At 48.8% G+C, this 23,004-nt stretch overlaps 1 protein-coding gene across 8 annotated transcripts in view; it reads right to left on the bottom strand.

Moving 5' to 3' along the window:
* LOC108506564 (excitatory amino acid transporter 4-like) overlaps positions 1 to 23,004 on the bottom strand; it is a 35,619-nt gene that overhangs the window by 3,205 nt on the left and 9,410 nt on the right. For 4 of the 8 annotated variants that reach the window (XM_017833718.1, XM_017833717.1, XM_017833716.1 and 1 more), the window contains 10 exons: positions 21,164 to 21,285; positions 10,699 to 10,947; positions 9,724 to 9,861; positions 8,736 to 8,940; positions 7,819 to 7,861; positions 6,916 to 7,256; positions 4,464 to 4,697; positions 3,262 to 3,456; positions 2,700 to 2,834; positions 1,453 to 1,651 (listed from right to left, as the gene is read on the bottom strand). In XM_017833718.1, coding sequence (XP_017689207.1) covers positions 1,453 to 1,651; positions 2,700 to 2,834; positions 3,262 to 3,456; positions 4,464 to 4,697; positions 6,916 to 7,256; positions 7,819 to 7,861; positions 8,736 to 8,940; positions 9,724 to 9,861; positions 10,699 to 10,912 — 1,704 coding nt within the window. In that variant the 5' untranslated portion in view covers positions 10,913 to 10,947; positions 21,164 to 21,285. Of the gene's footprint in view, positions 1 to 1,246; positions 1,652 to 2,699; positions 2,835 to 3,261; positions 3,457 to 4,463; positions 4,698 to 6,645; positions 6,713 to 6,878; positions 7,257 to 7,818; positions 7,862 to 8,735; positions 8,941 to 9,723; positions 9,862 to 10,698; positions 10,948 to 21,163; positions 21,286 to 23,004 lie in introns of those variants that run through there. The other 4 variants (XM_017833721.1, XM_017833715.1, XM_017833719.1 and 1 more) reach the window with 4 other exon arrangements.

Below are 23,004 nucleotides of genomic sequence, written 5' to 3'. Positions count from 1 at the left end.
TCTTCTGGATGTTCATGGACCTGGATATTGTGGAGCAAGTCCCAGTGGTCCTGTTCACTGTTGTGAGATACCAGCTGTGTTCCTGGCCATGCCAGGGAAGGGGGAGAGAGCGTGGGTGAAGCATGTCTCTACTTCTGGCTTTAGCTTCTGAGATGTTCTGGATGTCATTTGGGATTATGTTCAAGTGTGTTAAACAGAAGCTGAACTCCATTTTGTAGGAGCTGAAAGATATATCCTGAATTTATAAGTTTGGGGTCTGGCAAACTTGTGCAAAGGCTAAGAAATAATTTGGCTCTGCCTGTAAAAGACAAGGAGCTACAGAAAGACAGAGATTTCAGACTAATCTGAGTTGGAAGGGACCCACAAGGATTGTAGAGTCCAACTCTTAAGTGAATGACCCATATGGGAACTGAGCTCACAGACCTTGGTGTTATTAGCACCATGCTCAAACCAGCTGAGCTAGAAATATTTGAAAACACATCCTGGAGCAGTGTGACTGTGGGGAAGTCACTTCTGAAAATAGCCAAAGATGAGCACAGGAACCATTTCCTTAGGAACCTTGTGCTGAGGAATGAAACTCTTTTCTGAGCAAATCTGTCATTCCTGGCATGGACTGTCCACTCAGCTGCTCAGGTGGGCAACCTGTTCTTAAACTTTGCATTTGCCCTTCTTGTTTCACAAGGGGAGAAGAGTTTGCTAAAGAGAAATGAAGTTAACTGTCTTGGCAGAGCTTGGTAGAGGGGAGAGCTGTTTCAGAGACTGAATAATGGATATAATAAATTCTTTAACTGCTTCTTTTGCAATCCTTTAGCATCTGCCATTGATGAGAAGCCTATTGATCCTTACTGGTGCTGCCAGCCAGCACAGTAAGCCCTGTCCCTGCTGTATGGTCCCACATTCTTTTAGGGCCTGGGTGACTCTAGTATCTGCAGCCAGATGGGTTGCCAGAGGAGCTCTCAAAAAGCATCATCTGCATATCTGTGCAAATACCAGGACTGTGAGCAAGGAGGTCAATGCTAAAAGATTGCCTGGGTGAAGGCACTGAGCAAGTGGAGACTTTGCAGCTGTATCCTGCAGGGCAGAGTCATGGCAGCATTTTGGTGCCAGTCCACAGGTGGTGGTGTTCCCAACCCAGCTGGCCACTTAGTTCAAAAATAGAGGAGCTCCTACTCCAGCTCCTTCACCGAGTCTTCTTTACTCAGGTCTAACTCTTGGACCCCATAAGAATGACTAAATCAGGCTTTTGTGGAGTAAAACTTTCTTTGCAGTTTAATTTTCTCCTCTTTAATGCCAGAGAGAAAGAGGGGAGAAACAGGATCAGGGAAGACTGCGTGTGGCAGAGGGGGGAGAAAAGTGAGTGCCTTGCAGAGTGGGTCTTTCTCTGTCCTCCACTATGGACTTCTGTTTCAAGTTTTGCCTTTTTACAGCATTAGTCTGCACTGCTGCCCGATTTCACAGTGCTGTCTCACTCCTGGGGTGCCTTTGGGTGTCGTTCTGTGGGCAAACCAGGTGGGAGAGCTGTTCTTTCTCCTCTATCCCAGATTTACCAAGGTCGCAGTCCTGTGCATCCAGCTCGTGCCGGGAGAGATGCTCCACAATTCCAGCCCCCAGGGAATCCCCCAGGACATTGGTGGTTGTTCTAAGGCGGTCCCTGAAAAATCAGAGAGAAAAACAAAATACAGTTTCATAGTAACAGCTAAGGGATGAAAACAATTCAAAAGCAGTGGGTGCTTTGCTGAAGCTGTGCAATGGAACCACCTAGGGGCAGAGGGGGTGAACACCCACCCTCGGAGGGGACAAGCTGGGCTAATAAGAAGCAGATCCTGAGAGGTGGGATAGTGCTTTTTGTCGGGGCAATGTCCTCCCTTACATAATGGCTCGGGTGTGAAAACCCTCCGGGGAAGTACCAGGACATTCACATGTAAGCCTGAAGGTTTTCATCCTTTCTGATGGGGCAGAATTGGCTCGACTGTGCCGATGTGAAAGGCAGCTGCAATGTCTTAGAAGGTGTCATAAACCATCAAAGACCCCCTCGAAGTGCTCCGTGATCCACAGTGTTACATCAGACAGTGCAAAACTCCCCACTCCAGAGGAGGTACCTGGGTGTTCCCACCTGAACCTGAGCGTATTAAACTTTGTGTTTCATGGGCTTCCCCCGCCCCTGGTGGATCAAGACTGTGACAACCTCTTTGACCAACAGACACCTAAAGTGCAAAACCCAAGTCTCATTGCTGGACCCACAGGTGGTGACTATATACCTTTCTGTTCTTATCCTTCCTTTCTCCTTCTTTCTTTTCCCTTATACATTTCCCTAAGTGGTTTTTTAAATGCTTTTATATTACAGTAGGTAATAATAACCAAAACAGCTACATACTTGCTTTCCATTGCAACCAAATTGTTCTAAAATAAACCCTACCTACATATATTTATAAACACCAATCATTCAGTGTCATTTCACTCTAATGCCACCTCTAGGGATCTAGTAACAAGAACCTGGGTTACCCTTGCCTTCTGGAGTGGGTCATAACTCACAGGCAGAGGGAGACACTGTGCAAAGCTCTCATGGATTTAGGTGTGTTTTAAGCTTAATGGTACAAGTTACTGAGCCTGCTTTTAGCAGAGACATTAGGAATACAGAGGAGCTCTGTAAGCACTGGCAGGAGTGCACAGCAGGGCACGCTGCTGAGCAAAGAACTTACAGAAACCAGTCCACAGCGATGATCAGTGTGATGTCCTCAGTAGGCAGCCCCACTGATGTCAGCACTATAACCATTGTCACCAGTCCTGCCTGGGGAATACCTGCAGCTCCGATGCTGGCTGCTGTGGCAGTGATGCTGGAGGGAACAGGAAAGCACAGCTATCAGCAAAGGGAAGAAAAGAGGTGGTCACATTTGCAGAAATGTCAGGAAGTAGCTCAAACTCATCACCTACAAAACAGCTTGGCAGTCCTTCTGCCCTGGTCACTGAGCAGGATGGTGACACAAGGGGACATCAACACCATGTCAGACTGCCCTTGCCAGGCACCTTCTCATGACAGACTGCACCCAACAGCTTCTCCTAACACCTGGGCATGCAAGAAGGGCTCAAGTGGAGCCTCAAAGATGTGGTGCCTAAATCATATGTACTTTGACACTTGGAGCTGTAGTACAACCCCTCTTTCCCATACTCTTTTTTTCCTTATTGCATAGCAAAAGAGGAACCTCATCACGCTTCAGATAAGCCAACAAAACCGAAGCCCTTCCTGTAGTTCCAAAAAGTCACCTTATTGTGATGATTTGCCCGAAGTCGAGTTCATAGTTGTTGACCTGTGCGATGAAGATTGCTGCGAGGGCCTCGTACAGAGCAGTGCCATCCATGTTAATTGTGGCTCCCACAGGCAGCACAAACCTCGTGATGCGCCTGTCCACACCATTGTTTTGTTCCAGGCACCTGAAGGTGATGGGCAGAGTAGCTGAGCTGAAAGGAATTTACAAAACAACATGAATTGTGTATGCTGACTTTGGAGGAAGGACTAAGCCTCTGCCTGGTTTATGACCTTACCCACCTGCTTTTTCACCCTGCCATGTGAGCCAGAGGCCAGAAGCTGCTAGAAGAAAGAACAGTCTAAGCAAGGCTTCCTCAGATATGATGCACACTGCAGTTGCACGCTCAGACATGGCTTTCCTCAGGGGGCTGGGACAGAGTCTGTGTAACCCTGAGCTGATGATGCTGGTATAATGCCAAAAGAAGGTGATGCTGGGGCATTCAGAGTACATAGGACAGAGCTGCAAGACCAAAAATCCTTTTCCAGCTATTAAAAAAAAACTTGAACCCTTTCTCACCCCTCTCAATCCATAAGACAAGAATGACCCATGTGTGAGAACAAACCTTGCAGAGAAAGCAGAGAATTGTTCCTGAAAGAGAACATGAGCAGGAAAAGTGCTGTGTGTTTTGGTATGAGAATGTATGTGGAAGAGACTGCTCCGTGCTTACCAGGAAATTAATATGACAAGAAACACAGCACTAAGTGAAACAACAGCTACCTACAGTCCCTCTGCTTTGGCCGTGTGACATGGCAGTGAGAGTCACTGAACAGGCTGGTGTTGATGCCTTTGTGCAGTTTAATGACAGCTGCACACAGTCTGTGTGCCTGGGAGAGAGAGCTGTGAAATGTGCACGAGCACACACGTGTGAGAGGTGTGTGCCTGTGCAATGCTGCGATTCAGTGGGATTTGGTATCTGTCCTGAGCTCAGCATTTCAGTGCTGTAAGGAGGGATATGGGCCATTCACTGATGGTCAGAGCTGTCCGTGTCATTAGGGCTCCTGAGCAGGAGAGTGGGAATCTTTCCACTCCCAAATGAGTTTGGCTGCTCCAGTGCCAGTGCTAGGAATTGTGAGACCACAGTACTGCACTGAGAGTAATGGAGTGCTGACTCATAGCATGCACACCAGCCCCAACCCTACTCCTACACAGCTGTCATACCTGGAGGAGGTGCCCAGGGCTGTGATGAGGGCCTGCAGGAGCCCTGCAATGAATACCCAGGGGTTTCGGTGGGTGACGATGAAGTAGAGCAGGGGCAGAATGCAAATGGCATGGATGAGGAGTCCCACGATGACAGTGAGCGTGTACATCCCCAGCTGGCCTCCCATCACTGCTAGGTCATCCATCTCCAGGATTTTGCCAGCAATTAAAAACATGATCCCAACTGGAGCATACCTGTGGCAGAAACACAAGCCCCGTGATTAGAAGCGGCTCCCACACTTTCACACCAGCTTTAACACATGCTGCCTGGACAAATCCCCAGTAAGCCAGCACACTAGACTTGCTCACTGAGCCTAATCACTTGATGATACCCTAGAATTCTGGAGAGAGCTGGGACTTGTTCGCCACATGGTCAAAAAACAGCTCTTGTTGCACAGTTGGGGACTCCAGCACTCTGTCGTGTGCACAGCTTGGGCACTTGTGGAGTTTTCCTCCTCCCTTTGGGTTCCCTAACTTGTTTCTACAACACTTCTTGCAGAATTGATAGGGGAAGTTATGTAGAGAAGCCTTCAGAGTCCCTTTCCTTCCTAACAGATCTTGGGCTGAGAGTATTTTTTTTACTGAGAAGCACAGGAAAGTACAGGAGAAACAGGGAATCAGGGAGTAAAAGCTGGAGTGTCCTGTAGGCTCTGGGCTATCAACCTTGCTGTCTTCAGATGTTCACACTTAGGGAATAGGAACACATAGGGATTCCAGATCTGGTGTAAGAAGCACTTGGCACGCCAACACCTGTAAAAGCAACCATGGCTCATAAAAAAACCTCGTTTTGAAGTACACTGCTATCCTTTCCATTCTTCAGGGCTTTTTCCCCCTCCATGACAGTGCATCTCACAAGCAGCAGTGAGGCTCCACAGAAAGGAAGTCGTAAGACAGACATGGAGAAAATCATGGGCACTAATATAATAACTGGACCAGAGAAAATCCCAGATCCATGGCCACACCTCTCAGGGCTGGGCCTCTGCAGCTCAAGAGCTCACATGCAATTCATGCACAAGGCTCAGAGGTCCACATGCCAAACTCCAACTTAGCCTGGGAGGTTTGGAAAAGTTTCAGGAAAGGATTTCATGAATATTTCATTTCCTCTCACCATCCTTGGCTTCAGCCAGTGACCAGATCTCCCCAGGAAAAACAGGCTCCTGGGAGATGATCTGCAGACTGTGGCTTCAGGAAGGAGTGCTGGACTGTAGCTGACAGTCCTGCCTCCCATACCAGCAGGATTTTATAAGTCAGGAGGTCTCTCCAGACACTACCTGCTGTATGTGCACAGGCAGTGTCCCAAGTGTAAGCAATGTTCTATACATCAACACCCTGCCTTCCTTCATCTGAGGGGAGCTTGAAGGAGCAGTGTTGAAGGTCTCTGGAGTTGTGTGCAGGTCTACTTGTTCTGCTGTGCTCATGCTCTCCCTTCTATGCCCTTAGGCAACTCTTATCTCTTTTTAGGAAGGAAAAGCCTCAAGTTCTAGCTCAGACATGGAGTAAAAGATCCCAGGGGGGTTAGGGCTTCCCAACACTCTGCTATGAGCTCAGGGATGTTCTCCCCTTTTGTACCTTTTTGTGTAAGGCCTGTCACCCTGTGCTCAGGGTTTTGCTCTGAGATATAAGAGTGTAAGACCAAGGAATCTAAAGTGATCTAAAATGGGAGAGGGTGTGGGGCTGACAGATCCCTTCCCTGTCAGACACATGCAGGTATTCTGCCAGACCCGCATCTCTCCTGTTTTGCAGTACCTAACACAACCTTGAGCCCTAGAGGGATAAAGAGCTTAAAATAACAGGATTTGGTAAAATGCTGCCTTCGAGAGAAGACTTGTCTCAGCAATGCCTTGCTTGTCTGGACCATGTGTCACAGGGAGCCTTACACAGAAAGGAACAAGCTGAGTTCTAGAGGAACTGGGATCTGGGAGACCTCAAATGGAAAGGCAGTAACTTTAAGCTGATCCTCTCAACCCAGCTCAGCTCTCAGAGCTTTGCATACAGCTGCCACCCCAAAAACACAAAAGCAGCAATAGGTTTCTGTGATTCATAGCTAATTCAGACTCCTGGAACACAGCTGGAAGGGAAGCTTTTGGTGGGAAAGCCTCACACCCTACCCCTGTTAGTAATGCTAAGAGATCTTCCACTCCAGCTCTCTGGTCTTCCAAGGATGTTTCCAGCAGCCTCAAGAAAAGCAAGTCCTGCTGTATCTGATATTTCTAAGGTAAAAACAAAAAGAACAGGAAATGAAATGTGAACAAATATCCCATCCAGACTTTTCCCTCCAGCCTGATGGAGCCAAAGGAGATCTGTGCCCATCTGCTTTTCCTGTGCATGGCATCCTTAAAGCTACCCCACTTCTCATCGTGTCAGTGGAAACTGCACCTGCAGACCTCCTGCTCCAACCGGCCGTGCTCCTCACCAGATGATAATGGCCACCAGCCTCATGATGGCTTCGTTGAGGCAGTTAAAGAACTCCCGCAGGGCCCGTCCCTTCTGCTTCATGCTGCCGATCATCAAACCGAAGCACATGGAGAACACTACCAGCCCCAGTGCGTTCACCCCATTGGCTGAGCCCGGGATGGGAATGACTTCTTCAAAGGTCAGCACCTCGGAGATGGTCCCCAGGGCTTGAGTGACGTTCTCCAGGATGCTGGTGAAGTTCTCAGGCGCGGGGATCTGGGTGGTGGTGACACCTGCTGTGGCATTGCTGCTGTGGAGGATGGTCCTGGTGAAGACCCTGGTGCTGTACTGCGTCTTGTACTGAAAAGACACAGATTGTCAGATGCACTCACAGGCCCTAGTTCAGAAGCTCAGGACACGTGCTAGGCTCTTGCATCCCTTCCTAAAGTAAGGAGAGTACTGCAAATTGCTGCTGATCTGTGTGGGAAATTTGCCTCGCCTGTTCCCAAGCTCCTCAGGGTAGTACTTTCACCAGAAAGTTTAGAAATTTCATAGAGCCAAAGTTCAAAAGACACCACTAGAGCATCTCATGTTGCTAGAACTGAGATATTCTGGCTTCTCTGATCACCCTTTTTGCTGCTTCCAAGGGTGCTGGCATTACAGAAGAGACAAATCCTTGGGGCAATCTGCTCCATTTCACTGCCAGTCCAAGCCTGCTACCAGAGATCATGCAAACCCTTCCTGCCTCTGTGGGATGGGGTGCAAGTTGAACCCCCCAGCTACATACAGCTTGAAAATCTTGCAGACTAATGACTGCAGCAGTCAGACCCAGGGAAGCAATTGCTATTCCATCCCTCAGAGAAGAGGGTAGGACCATGGCTAGGGCACAGGGCACAAAGATAGGCCAGGGGAGATTTCATACCTGTTTGAAGCAAGCTTCTACCAGGTTGGGTGGGAACATATTCCTGCAGTAGATAAAACAAGGAAAGAGTTATTGTTGAAGTGGGAAGAAAAAATGGGCTTCCTGGCCAACTTCTTTGTCCTGGAGCAGTGTCTGAGGTCACAACTGTCACAATGTCTGCTCAAGCCCTTTCTGTCTGAATGACAGAAGAAAGGAATATGCTGATCTGAATGCAGCACCTCTTGCATCATGTCAGACTCCTGCTGCATCTTTTTAGACTCCAGAAGGTTATTCAGATATGTGGAAAGAGACTACACACTGGGACATAGGTACATTGTAAGAGCATCACCAAACCCAACTGAAGCTTGAAACAATACCATATTACAGTGTTTCATAAACTGCCTTGCTCTCAGCCTCACCTCTACAACTGTCATTTGAGCTCTCTGTTATCTTGTACCTCAGAAACATGGCTCCATACCTCTTGAGATGGTACAGCTTTGCAATTCACTGGGTAAGGTCACAGCAAGGGAGGGAGGGACAGTGTCTTGGGAACCATTTCCTTGATTTCCTTTGGTCACTGAAGATGGGTATTTGGACTAGCCTTTGCTGGGTGAATTCCTGACAGGCATGCAGCCACTGATGGTTTTCATTGCTTGTTTTGCTGAGTATACCTTGGCCTCTTGCATTAAGACTCTAGCAGAAGGGCTGGACTCCAAGCCAAGCACTCAACCTCTGAGTGGTAAAGCCAGTTAACTAGAGTAAGCTATGAGTAGTAGGCTGGCCAAGACTCAACCATTAACCTCTTTCCCCAAGACTCAACCATTAACCTCTTTCCCTAAGACTGTAGGCCTAAAGCTGTGACACTTCAAAAGGACATTACATGGAGGAATGTAATCTCACTGATACGGTCTCAACACGAGACCATCCTGTTCACCTACCTCACCAAGTCCATGAAGGCATCTGTGGTCTGCACCTGCTCAATTCTGCCTTCTCGGTGGAGCTTGTCCTTAGATCCTTTTCCTGGGTGGATGATGATCACCATGAGGATGCCAATGAAGACTGCTATGACTGTGGTCACCATGTAGTAGACAATGGCACGCATCCCCATCTTCCCTGAGACTCTGCTATCCAGGGAGGCCATTCCTGGGGTGTCACACAGAGAGATGAGGTGAGCAAGTCTATTGTCTTAGAGAGAAGGGGGAAGCCTGAGGAAGATTCAAAGGGTGCAAGGCACATGCATGAGTTGGGCAGGGAGCTAGGGTCTCTAGGAAGCACAGCATACAAGGGGCAGACTTTGGAGTTCCAGGGTGATGTGGATACGAGAGGATGTGGCTTGTGGTCGTGAAGGAGCATAACACTGGTGGGTCTTAGGCTGCATTTGGGAGTGTAGCAATTTTCTTCAAAAGCTCTCAGGAGGGAAATAATCCCCTCCTGGTACATTGGGGCTTTCGGTCCCTAAGGGTGGGATGTTTCAGGAGGTGGAATGCCTTTCGGTCAAAGCTTGGCTGTCTGGCATATCTTCAGTGAGGATCTGGGTGAAACAAGCCCTCCAGCTGGTGATCAACCTCAGTCCTTTTGGACTGACACAAACTAATCTTCTCTAGGCTGGAGGAAACCTGAAGCTGACTTGGGCAACAAACTTGACATTTGAGGTTACGTGGGATGAAATCCTTGTTACTGCTCAAGCACTGGGCATTGAAACCACTGCGTTGTGTTCTCCCCAGTCTTCTGAGAAAGCACAAGGCCTTCTGCTCCTCTGCCCTACTCCTGAGCCAGCAGGGGGATGAGTGTGGGTCGTGTTCACTATGGTTAGCCAAGCTAATCCAAGCACTTCCAGCTGGGGCACAAAGGGGTACTCCAACAACAGCTGCCATCTGTCTTTGCTGACCATTGCCTGGGCTGAAAGGAGCAGAAAGCACTTCTCACCTGTAATCAAGCTGGAGACAATAAGAGGGAGAACCAACATCTGGAGCATACGCATCAACAGCTCGCCAGGGAAGGAGAAATACTTGATCTGGCGATAGGTCAGCTGGTAGGGCCGGAGGGAGAATGCCAGGATAATCCCTGTGGATCAGCAAGGGATGAGAATGGAAATGGGACAATGTGATCCAGTGGTCTGTCCCTCAGTCCTACAGCGTGGCTTTTCTTTCTCATCTCCTTTCAGCTCCTCCTCTCCCCAAAGGAACAAATGCTCATTTTCTAAAAGGCTATGATCCAGTTTTTACTGTATGCTCTCTCTCCCTCTGACATATTTATGTGCACAGCAGCCTTGTGCTAAACCACAGGTCTCCTTATTCCTTCTCTGTTCCTCTTCTGGGGTCTGTTCCCGGGAAACTCATGAACACAAAATGCTAAACTGTGACTACACAGTTCAGAGTCTTTGTCCATTCACCTCTTAAAGCTGAGTTCAGCCAGTGAGTTAGAGACATATAGCCTGGATCAAAAACTAGGGACAACCTGCTATCTGCTGAGCAGATTTGCTGTGCATTGTATCACAGCCCCTTGCATCAGTTCTGGTCCTGTCAGGCTAAAGCTGTGAGATGAATCTGAAGACCCCTTGTGCCTGCAGCTGCACTCATGAGATGCCTCTGAAGAAACCTGGATGATTTTTATAAGGATTGGTTGAGCTGGATCATCAAACCCTTTCTGTTGTTGACTGTTCCTACACTGCAGCCAGAAAGGATCAACAAGGACTCCCTCCTGCACACACACCCTCTGCGGGGTCTGTTCTTGCACACAAAGGCACTCGCTTTGTGCTGATGTGGACATCACACTTCGAGCTGCCAGCTCACAGCTTCCCCTCCCCACCCAAATCGCTACAATAAAACAAAACCTTTGTAGAATAAACAGACATTTCCCCGGGTTTACAAACGGCGCCCGGTGCTGCCGGCAGCTCCGTACCTAGCAAGACGGCGGCGATGGTGAAGAGGACGAAGGCGTTTCTCCTGAAGAAGCTCTTGGCGCTCTGGGCAGTGATGCTGTGCATGCGCTTCTTGGCCCGCGCCGCTCGCTTCTGCACGGCCTGGCGGAGCCGCCGCACCCGGCTCTCGGCGTGGAGCCGCTTGGCTGCATCCTCGTTGAGGAACAGGCTGTTGACGTGGCTCTGCTCGCTCATGGCCAGCACGGCTGCTCAGTCCCCCGGGTACAGCTCTGCCAGGCAGCGAGAAGGACAGGCAGGAAAGCATAAGTCACTGCACACCTTCCCTTCATCTTTAGGTCATTTCCCTGGGGCCCTGAGCACATTTATTTAGAGCTGATTCTCAGCCTTGGCCAACATAACTGGTCTACTCTGGCCTCCAACCGGGAGGTCTGGAGACACACCATCTATAACGCTGCTGATGCTTTTGAGAAAGCTCACAGGGTCACTCTTGAGGAGAAAAGACAACGCAGAAAGAATCGTGTCTTGCAGAATTTACCACCTAAGGACTCTTTCTGCTGTGCCTTTTGCAACCGGACATTCCTGTCTCATATTGGCCTTTTTAGCCACCAGCACCCTTGTAACAAACGTGGGTAGAGCCCTTCCCAAATCTTCGTTTGCGAAGCCTGGCCATGGTGATGATGATGAATGTGCTCTCCTCTGCCCATCTGCAAGGAGCAGACCTCATGGAAAGCATCAAAAGGGCTGCCAGGGTCTTGTCACTACTGCTTTGGTGCCTTTAGAAAAGCTCTGGCTACTATAGCCCCCAACCTGCACTGAGAAGTGGCTTGTGGTGGCCTGGGCAGCCAGAAGGGGCTCCACAGCCACCCAGGCTTTTCATCAGTTTGGACAGGAATGTATTTTTATCACCTGGCAATAAACCCCTTTCCTGTACACAAACTCTTCCAAACAAAACCAAGCAGCAAACATTTCTGACATACCTCCTAGGTGGACAGGCCCCTACCAGAACAGCTTTTCCCATGGCAGTGAGTGGCACTGGCTGTTTCTGTAGAAAGGAACATAATCCCTTTGCCTTCTGTGGAGCCTGAGGATAAGACTTTATTTACTGATTTTCCTTATAAACATAACAAGACTTTCAAGTAGTATCTCTTGTCAAACTCCACTGATGGGGTTAACTCTTGTCCTCACAAATACTAAGACTGAAATCAAACCTACTCCAAAGAGGTAAATGAAGAACCAATTCTGCTCCATTACCAACTGGCTGCAAGGCCTGGAGCAATCTACTGTACTTTATCCATTCATTTTTTTACTATTATTCCTATATTCTTCAGAACAAAAGAACAAGGGGGCTACAGAGGCAAACCAGTCCCCTCTGGAGTGCTAGAAGGCACCAACCCAACAGTTCTTATCATAAGGGAGACTATTGACTGACTGTGCAGGTTCCATTTTCCTTCTGTCTCTGTGCCTTGACAGACGCAAGGTCTGAAAACGATTCTTCTTCCCAGAAGTTTGCAAAGATAATACAAGCCTACATGAAACCAAAGAAGAACAAAGTCACCTTAGCACATCAGCAAGTGCTGGAAGGCCTGTCTTTGGTGTTGTAAATCAAATAAGAGCTACTCCATTCGTAATCCTAAATTTAAATCAAAGAAACCCTCACAACTGAGACTATATTCTCTATAAAATACACATATAGTGTCTTCCATCCGGACCCAGATAAATGCCTATCATGACCTGAAGACACTGCCTTAAAGAGGAGCTGCTTCATAGTACAGATTGCAAAGTCATTTCCACAGAAGGCGGAGGAAAACCTCCAATCTGAGAGAAGGTTTGTTTGCACACAGATGCTGATGCCTCCGTGAGGTTCAGAGCAGCAGTGGCCCGGCCAAGTCACTCTAAGCCCTCCCAAGGCTGAGCTTTGCCACTGGCAAAGATTCTGGGCATTTGCAACGGGAACCTTTCAGTGCTTCTGTGGTCATCCCACCTTTTGGATCAACAAACAGCATTCTGTAGATTTTGGTCCACTCATTCCAGCTTGATCACACACTCCCTTCCTTACTACACCACCCCCCTTCTATCTGCTGATGGAGACAATACACACCAGACTGCATGAAAACTTTGCCTGTGATCCTTCTTTTCACTGCCAGTCCTGTTTTTCACAGCTACCCATAAAAAACATGAACTGCAAAGTACATATTCTTTCCATTAATTGAGTTTGTGCCTCCTGAACTCAACAGTAGCTTAAGGAACAACGGATTCAATCTCCTGTGTCCCAGAATGGACTTGTATTATTTATTCAGTAGCCACCCAGATACAGAGTTGGACAAAAAACATTAGCTGTCAGGTTCCAAAGACCCAGGACTTTCACACCTCTTGTATCCTCTTGTCTTGCCAGTTACTGACATCACCGACCCTACAAGGAAGAGGACACCTCTCAGATCTCACTCTTTTCATTCAGATAATCCCTTTTGTGATCCACCTTATCTACTTTTCTCTAGAATTCTGTCCCAGAGCTTACTGCCCTTATAATGAAATAAGTAATTGTCTGCACAGTCAGCAGCTGGAGGGATACAAAATTATAGACTAGAACATTCCAGTTGGAAGGGACCTACAAGGATCACCTCATCCAACTTCCTGACCCTCTCAGGGCTGACCAAAAGTTGTTGCAAAGGCCACTGTCCAAATGCCTCTTAAACACTGACAGGCCTGGGGCATCGACTGCCTCTTAATGAAGCCTCTTCTAGGGTTTGACCACCCTGTCCATAAAGAAATTACAGAATCACAGAGAAGCTGGCATTGGAAGTGACCTCTGGAGATCATCCAGTCCAACTCCTCCACCAAGGCAGGGTCACCCAGAGCAGGTTACACAATAATGTGCCCAGGTGGGTTTGGAATATCTCCAGAGAGGGAGACCCCATGACCTCCCTGGGCAGTCTGTTCCAGTGCTCTGGCACCCTCAATGTAAAGAAGTTCTTCACCCTCACATTGAGGTGGAATTTCTTGTATTTTAGTTTCTGGCTGTTACCTTTTGTCCTGTTGCTTGGGCATTCAAATGCTTCCTAATGTCCTGTCTGACCCTCCCCTGACACAGCTTTGAACCATTCCCAGTTGTGCTGTCCCTGAATCCCAGGAAGAAGAGCCCAGCACCTCCCTCTCCACATGCCCTCCTCAGGAAGCTGCAGAGCAACGACTTCACCCCTCAGCCTCCTTTTCTCTGAAGGAGACAAGCCCAGACCTCTCAGAATCCTCACAGGATGTGTCTTCCAGCCCTTCACCAGGAGGTTCACCCTCCATTCCCCTCCTCTGGACACATTTGAGGACCTTCACATCCTTCTTCAGTGTTGGGGCTCAGCCCTGCACACAGTGCTCCAGGTGAGGCCACACCAATGCTGACCAGTGCAGGATAATCCCCTCCCTGGACTGGCTGGTCGTGCTTTGATGTCCCCAGCGTGAGATTTGCCCTCTCAGCTGCCTGGGCACCCTGCTCACTCCTCTCAAGCCTGCTGCTGATCAGCACCCCCAGGTCCCTTTCTGCAGGGCTGCTCTCCAGCCACTCCTCTCCCAATCTAGACTTGCACCACCTTCACTTTATCAACTGGGTGTGTGACCTCATCCTAGAAGGAGATCAAACTGGTTAAAGAGGACTTTTCCTTTGTGAACACACGTTGGCTGGTTAATGATTGCATTATTCTTTAAATGCTTTTCAGTAGTACTCAGTATGACCTTCATGATTTTTCTAGAAGCTGAGGTTAGATTCACAGGGCTGGAGTTAGTCCCTTCTGTCTTCCCTCACACCTTTCTTGTGGACTGGAATAGCATTGGCTTGCCTTCAGTCAGCAGAGGTGCAGTGCAGCTTCCTACAGCAGAACAGATTACCACCCAAGAGCAGAACCACCAAAGACAGTTTTAAACCTCAGACACTCTTTTTCTTACTCCCAAACCACTCACTCTTCATCAAACAACCCAACACACCTTGGTAAGGTGAAGTGCTGCCTCGCTTCAATGTGCAAAGCTCCAAATTCTTTAATGAAGTGAAAAGTCATGTCGATGGCTCTGAAATCACCCACCACAGACTTGCTACACACAAAACAGAGTTTCCACTTGCTGTGACGACCTGAGGAGACCCATGTGGATCCAGGAGTCTGGAAAAATGGGCTCCCTCTCCTCCAATCCTTGCCTTTCTTAGAGCTGGACCATACCACAGCAACAGCACAAACTCCTGTACAGGGAAGGGGGGAGTAGAACCTACAGATATAAAGGGACTCACCTGCTCTTTTCTCCAGATATCTCCCCATCCACATGCACTGGAAAATGTACTTTTGTGCGAACAAAATAAAATTTCTGTGTTGATATGGGAAAGTACAGGATTAATAATTAGATTCCATGTTCCACCATGTGCTCAGCAGCCTCCTCAGAGCAAAACTTACTGCACAGAGGGAACTCACTGGCAGATCTTACTCCTATGACGTCCCCACCCTCTTGCTAACTTGCTCCCTTTCTCTATCTGCATATTTTGCAATAGAGAGGCCCCCTCCACAGCACTTTCCCTCTGCATCTCTGGATTTGTTTATCTGTTGCATCAGCTGGAAGTTCTCAGACTGTTGCAGTCAGTCATCAGAGTACTCTTGTCAATGGCTTGGATTTTTCTTCTTGTGAGGAAGAGGGTGGCTTTGCCCTCTTGGTGCAGGTTGTTCTTATCCATGGCTGCTCCTCCAGGCTCCACTCAGCCAGGAACACTGAGATATTTGAGAGCATTTTCGGAGGTTCAACGAGGGGGCATAGGGTATTTTGCAAGAAATTTCAGTGTTGCAAAACTAATGCCTAGTTCCTGGCAGTGAGGGTTCACTTAAACAGTGGAATTTTGGCTATTTTAGGGGCATCAGTCAGAAGACAGTGAAAGTGAAAAATGAGGAAGGAAGAGTACTGGCACTACATTTTGTCCTGCTTTTTGCAGATTTTTCTGTGGTTATCTTCCCATCTAAACCAGGGAGATTTCCAATATGGGGGGAGGAGGGCAGTAGAGCATAAGGACCTATAAAGAGCTAGAAAGCAGGAATTCTCTGAATCAGCTGAGATATTCCAATTTGTACTGGACATTGAAGAACACCTGTCCTCTTTATGCCCTGTCCCTGCTAAAGCAGCCAACATCAGAAAAGCTGACACCATCCAGTGTGCAGCACCTTCCCATGAGCACATTTTAAAGACAGGAGGTATTAAAATCCTGGTTGAGGGGAGATGGGAGCTGGCCATGGCACAATCCCAGGGCTGGAGGGCTGAGTGCAGGAGCATCAGGGCAGGTTTGCATCTGCTTCTCACACATTGCATCATTTTGGCCCCACAAAGTTCCACGCTTAGAATCTGAGAGTAAAATATTCCACACAGCAGAGAAACATCTTGAAACTGTATCCTGTATGTATGCTTTGACTACAGACTCTGGAAAAACACACATCTTTGTCCGTGCCCCTCTCCTGGAGAAAGGACCAGCTTATTAAAATGGAGAACTAGGGAGAAAAGGAGAAGTAAAAGGCAATCTTCAAATGCATCTAGTTGAAGAAAAACCCACATCACTAAGGATATAACCTCAGTGTCAGATCAGCCAGAGTTTTTAAAAATCTTTTATCAAGGATCATGTATGAAAGGTTTTTAAAGCAGTGGATATACCATGGGATGAAAGAGGAGATCCCTTTGTCAGCACTGCTTGTGGTGACAGTCCACCAACAGAGAGTTCAGTTGTGAGGTCCAAAAAGAAACTGTGCAGAGGGCTGAGCTGTTCATCTGCTCACAACTGACTGGAAGGATGATCTGCTCTGTCAATAAGTGAAAAGCAGTAAACATGGAAAGAAAAACTCTTAATTGTATACTCCAGTGACTCAAAAAGATACTGGAAAGATCACAGAAAAGCACAGGCTGACAGAAAAACAGTACTAGGAATTACTGTGGGACAAATTAGGGGGTAGAAAATATAGAGCATGCTCCACCTCTGAGAGGATGAGTGGCAGCTGGGACAGAGTTAATTTACTTCCTAGTAGTTGGAACAGTGCTGTGTTTGGAATTTAGGGTGAAAGTAATCTCAGACTTTGTCTTGTGATAAAGTGTCCAGGCATGAATTGCATGAATTCCCATAATTGTGGGAATTATACAGCTTTCATGTTGCAACATCAAATGCTCAAGACTGTGGAGATTTTTCATTTCTCAGAACCCATATGCACATCTTGCACATATTGCTACATCAGAACAACAGGAAAAAAAATGAAATTGTTGGGGCAGATTTTAAGCTGTTTGCTGAGGAAATTTTGCATTTAACTCAGATTCTAGGAAAGCTGCTGTGAAAGTCTTCAGTTTCTTCTTACTTTGTTTTTTGTGCAGGTTGAGCTACAGAAAAAAACCCAGCCAAGTCTGACTTTTATAAAGCTGCCATCGCTGAAATGTTCCTGCACTCAGTTATTCAAACAGCAGCATCAAGAGGCAGGCTGTAAGTATTTCTAATTTTTTTTCATGTGGTGAAAGGCTTTGCACTGTCTAAGGAGGTGGTTTGTGTCCATGGGAGCTCACAAGCAAGCTTCTCCTTGAGCCCTGCATGTGCCAGGCTGCCAGCAGAGGTGAAAGGGAGACTTTGCTCAGGAATTTATGGGTCAGGAATCCGGTGTGTGCACTGGGCAGGCAGATACACTCTGTGTCTACCTGTGCCATGGTGCTGGGGCAGCCCTGCAGAGCCCCAGGGGAGTGGTGCCTGTCCCTGGGCAGTGTTGGTGCAGTGCAGAGCCCAGTGCTGTACAGCTGCCTCTGGAGGCAGGAGCTGGAGGAGCTGGAGGAGGTGGGCTGTGTCTGCACATGCAGAGCTACACGGCCAAGAGAGGGCACAGTTTCATGTGGAAAACATCTCCTCAGAGCCCAGGGCAGTGGTGCTGGCCAGAGGACATCAGTTCTGTGTGGCAGTGATGCACTGGGGACAACAGACAGTTCTGCTGCCCACAGAGAACCCATTTCACTGTCATGTTTAGAACCAGAGGGGACAACCTGATGTTTCACGTGAGCTTCTCATGCCTTAGCACACCTTTACAACAGGAACAGAAACTACACATAGAGAAAAAAATTTACTTCAAGCCTGTGCACATCTCTGCCCTCACTCCAGAGGCAACAGCTCTGGTGTCACAGGGCAGTGAGTGTTCTGAGCATGGGGGGACACTGCAGACATCTCTGGCCTGATTTTGTCCAGGCCATGGTCAGGGTCAGGCTGTGCTGGGTGAAGAGGAAATACATTTGACTACTTTACATGGTCCAGAAAAAAGTCAACATCAAACCCAAAAAACAGTGCAGCCTTTTCTTAGTGCCTGCATTCAGTACATCGCCCCTGGGACCACAGAACTCCTGGGACATCCTGGGTGGGACCAGAACCAGGGCCCAGAAACTCTGCTGTGTTCGTGCCAGCGGGTTGAGAGAGGTGACTCCCCCTCTTCACTCAGCACTGGTGAGGCCACAGTTGGCATGCTGTGTCAAGGTCTGGGCTCCCCAGTATAAGAGAGTCCACTGAAGGACTGCAGAGGTGATGGAGGGACTGGGGCATCTCCCCTGAGGAAAGGCTGGGAGAGCTGGGACTGCTCAGCCTAGAGGAGAGAAGACTTGGGGAGGGGGTGTCTTATCAATGTACACCTGAAGGGAGGGTGTGAAGAAGACAGTGCCAGATCCTTCTCAGTGTTTCCCCATGACCAGATAAGTGACCAGGTGGACATGAACTGAAGTACCAGGAAATTCCTCTTAAGCATAAAGTTAAGTCTTTGTCGCTGCAAGACAGACTTAACTGAGGCAGGATGCCCAGAGAAGGTGTGGGGTCTCCATCCTTGGAGATATTCAAAAGCTTTCTGGACACAGGCTTGAGCAACCAGCTGTGACTGACTCTGCTTTGGGCAGGGCAGTTGGACTAGGTGATGTCCAGGGGTCCCTGCCAACCTCAGCCATGCTGTGACCTTCATTCTGCTGATGTGCTGTGAGACAAGGCTTTCAGGACTTCAGACAGCACTGACACATCCTGTCCAGGAAGTGTCCTGGAGCTCATTTACATGTATAATTATCACAGGGCCACGGTCTGGTTCTCCACTCTTCTCTCACCCTCTGAGCCCTGCACAACACTCCTGCACCACACTGAAAGGTGAACAAGAAAATGCCACTTCATTGAAACAGCCAAGAGCCATTTGTGGCTGTTGGACAGACAGTGAGGAGCTCAGGGGTGTGTCAGCAGAGGGGGAGCCTTCAGTCAGGTGAATCCACTGTGATATATTCCTATATTCCTCTGGGAAAGAAGGTGGTCCTGGCCACTGGCAAGGCATGGCATTACAGGGCACTCCTGCCATAGTGTATGGGGTTGGAGACAGTAAAGAAAATTTCAGATGAAGACTGCATCTGCCTTCTTGCCCTGCGCTGTGCTCTGTCATGAGACAGAGCACCAGTCAGCTCATGCCTGCTCCCTCTACCCTCGCACGGCACCTGGCACAGCTTTCTGATTGCTAGGGTGTCCAAGAGATATCAGCTGATGATCAAATAGCCTGCCTCGAGGAAGGCAAAAATCTGCATGGCCAACACATCAGGGGAGAGCTCCAGCCTCCAGAGGGTTCAGGCTCTTGGCTTGGATAAACCCAGTTGTCAGCACTCAGAACAAATGGGTGGGAGACAGTGATTGAAATGCTGGTGCTTTACACCATTGTCCTACTATTGCTAATGTCTGTGTAGAAGAACACACAAGGGGTTAATCTAATTAGCCACTTTTACTCCTGGGAGTGGCAGAACTCAGCCAAATTAGAATGTCCACCGCAAAGCCTCTCCCAGGTTTACCAGACTCCAGGGGCTGGGACAAGAGAGGCAATATATTCCCAAGGCAGCGATGTTTGGTACAGCACATACTGTCACACTGTGCCATGGGCGTGGCATGTGGCACTCAGTGAAGCCATGCTGCTAAAGGGATGACCCTGGAAAAGCGTGTCAGAGCCAGGCATCGCCCTCACCCAAGGCTGCCCCAGGCTCTGTCTTCCCTCTGCTAGCACAACTCCCTTTTTTGTTTTCGTTGCTGAAAGCCAGCCAGAGACTGGAATAATCCACTTGGAATCACTGTTTTTCTTATCTCCAAGGAAACTCTGCTTTATGTTCAAAATCAAAACCAAAACCACCAGGATTTTAAGTCTCCACAGGTAGCAGCAGGGAAGCACCCGAAGTGGGAGAAGAGGGAGGAATCTATGCAGGAGAGGAGTTGGGAAGAGCTGTGCACAAGCTCAGCAAACATGGAAGGGCAAGGCAAGGGGTCACTGAAAAAGCTGTACCAGTCTTTCCAAGGTGGATTTCTAGTGCGGGGTCACTTAGGGAGAGGGCAGGAGTTAAACAGCCCGTCCTCCAGCCGTGGGAGGGGAGGCTCGGCGCTTGCGAGGAAGGGAAGGGACCTGCCCCTCTGCTCAGTGGTCTGAAAACTGCCATTAGCAGCTGTCAAATCCTACTTGCTTTTGGGCAGACCACGGGAACTCCTGAGTGGGGAGTTACAGACCCCCCCGACAGCTGAGTAAGGCGGGTGCTTTGCACGGACCGTCTTTGCAAGGACAGCAAAGGAGGAGTGGATGTCTCTGCTCCCACCTGACCTCCCCCCATCAATAGCTCAGTGCCTGTTGTCAGGAGCATTGAATCCAGCCACTGGACATTGGCTGGACATTTTTTTCAATCCTGAGGACCAGGATCTCTATCCTCACAGGACTCACAGACCCCCTGGCTGGAGGCATCCTCACCCCTGATGCTATTGGATCCTTTGGAGCCTGGCCCATTGCTTGCCCTTGGGAAGGGAAGTACGAGCTGAAAGCAGTACAGCCAAAGTGCCTGTGCTGAAAATTTCCGTTCACAAGCCCAACTGGGGTGAACTCAGCCATCTCTGTGTTGCTATAGCAGCCCCTGGCAGGGCTTCCTGCTCAGTGAAGTGCTAGGGCATCTCTGTTTTCCACTTGGTACCTTGGCAGCCAGCTCCCGCCCAGACAACTCCTACCACAACAATGGACCCAGGAGGAGAATAGATCTGCCCAGGGCCCATCCACTGACCCACCTCTGTAAGAGAGCACCAGCTAGGGGGAGAGGAATCTGAACCAGGCAGGAATTTCAGCCCAGCTAAGCTCTAAAATGACAAAGTGATTACCAGCTGAACAGCGGGTTTGGGGCCTAAGTCCAGTAGTGGGAGGACAAGTGCTCTCCCCATTGCCCCCTACTCATGCCAAGGTCCTGTGACAAGGTTGTCTCACTCAAGCTGCCCACCAAGCATTTAATCCCAGCCTGGAACGCACAGTCCCACTTTTAAAGCACTCCCCTCCGGGCAGTCCCATGTCCTAAAGCAGGCAAGAGCTATCCCTGCCACTCTCTCATGCACATGCCCAAGGAAATCTCCTGCTGCCCTCCTTCCCTGCTTCAGCCCCTGGAGTTGGCACCACTCTTATTCATGCATTCAGATTCGCTGACAAAACCACTCACCTGGAACCAGCACAGGTTGTCAAGCAGGGAGGGCAGCGGGTCTTTTTCGTCTTGGGGGATTATTCTGAGTTGTTTCGTTCTTTAATTCTTTCAGCTCAAAGGCAGGAAGCAGGATATTCTCTCTAGAAAGATAGTGTTAGCAGAGAGCTCTGAGCAGCACCTCCTGAGAGAGGAAAGGAAGACTGTAATATGCTCAGGATACATGGCAGTAAGGGGTGGGGGAGTGGCATGTAGGAGGAGACTGAAAAAATCTTCGATGATTGCAGGAGACCAAAGCACAGAAAGCACCTGTCACCAGGAGGTTGCATGGAGCCCATTCTGGGTCTCGCAGTACCAGTGGGTTTGCACTTTCTTCTGCCTCCTCACACAAGCTGCAAGGAGAGTTAGCAGTAACAGAGAGCAGGGCAGCTGTTAAATGAGATCAGATCTCGTCCCCATCCCAGTCCTGCCCCTCATGAGGGTTCCTTCCACGAGGGAGGCTGCATGCATAAGTACAGCCAGCAGCAACAGCTGGATACTGGACAGGCAGATCCTTCACTGGTCTAGTCTGTGTGCACAGGACCTCAGAGGTCCAGACACACCCCTGTGGTTTGTCCAGATCAGCCTGAGGGGATGGGCATGTGTCTGTGCCTCAGCCAAATTGCTGCAGTTCCCCTTTGGTGCACGAGGCAAGTCGTAAGGAGGAATCGGTTCACTGAGCGTGCAAAGGAAATACATGAGCAGTACAGTCTTTAAGGGAGACAGACTCTGCCTTCGAGGAAGCAGGCAAAGCTTCCACTGCCTTTACTCACTGATTTCTTAAATATTGATTTCTTGGATAGAATTCCCACATTTCAAAATTTCTATCAGTGAGTGCACTATGCCAGAACCACAAGTCAGGTGGCAGGTGTGAGCCCCACGCAGCCTGTGCCGGCCTCCGAATGCGGCAGAGTGAAAAATTACGTCCAAAAAACCAGGCACAGCACCAAAGTTACAACAGCACCTCTGTTTCTATTCCTACCAGATACATGACTCACAATGGACATAAAAGCTGTTTCCTGAAAGTAGCCTTCTCCTTAATTCAGGTGACCTCAGTGGGGGCCTTTGCTGCGTGCTCTGGCTTTGGCACACCAATGTTGATGTGTTGTGTCTACAGCTGGAGCTTGTCACAGAGTTTGAACTCATCCAGCCAGGAGTAGGTCAAAGCCAAAGCACCAGGCTCATCTGACAGAGGGCCCTGGTACTGAAATCCCCCCAAACCCTGTGCCCCCATCAGCTCTGTAGGAAGAAGAGAGCTGGACCTCTTCATTCCACGTTACAGAGAGCAGCTCCCAGCACCAACTGGCTTTTTCAGACATTGCTCACAGAACTGTTTAGGTTTGAAAAGACCTTTGAAATCATTGAGCACAACCAGAAACAGGGATGGTGATTAGATGGGACTTGGCTGGAGTTTGGGATCTTGACTATCTCTGTGGTTCTCCCTTGTTTAAACTTGCTCCATCAGCACGGACACGGAGCCATTGCTGCATCAGGAGACAAAGACACTCTCTGCACCCAATTAATTGCTTGGTCTTCACAAGATTTGGTGGCTCACATAGCACTAATGGCCTTAATCTTCCTATTGAGGGTTCAATCACATCTCAGGTCATGCAAGTGTTAAATGGGGACTGGAAACCCAATCCCTGTGCCCTGCAAAATTTCAGTCATCTTTCCAGCCAAGCACATATTGGAATGGGCTACACAAGACCATAATTTTATTCCAAAACTAATGTCTCTGGTTATGGGGAATAGGTTCCAGCTCTCTGCCTGCACCACACACCAAAACCCTTCTGCAGAAATGTGGCTCAGAGCCAGCCCAGCCA

This window comes from Lepidothrix coronata, unplaced genomic scaffold, assembly GCF_001604755.1.
Source record: "Lepidothrix coronata isolate B3197 unplaced genomic scaffold, Lepidothrix_coronata-1.0 Scaffold219, whole genome shotgun sequence".
In the NCBI taxonomy this organism is placed as follows: Eukaryota; Metazoa; Chordata; class Aves; order Passeriformes; family Pipridae; genus Lepidothrix; species Lepidothrix coronata.
Note: the sequence above shows the minus strand (reverse complement) of the source record. Positions and strands in the feature narration are given on the sequence as shown.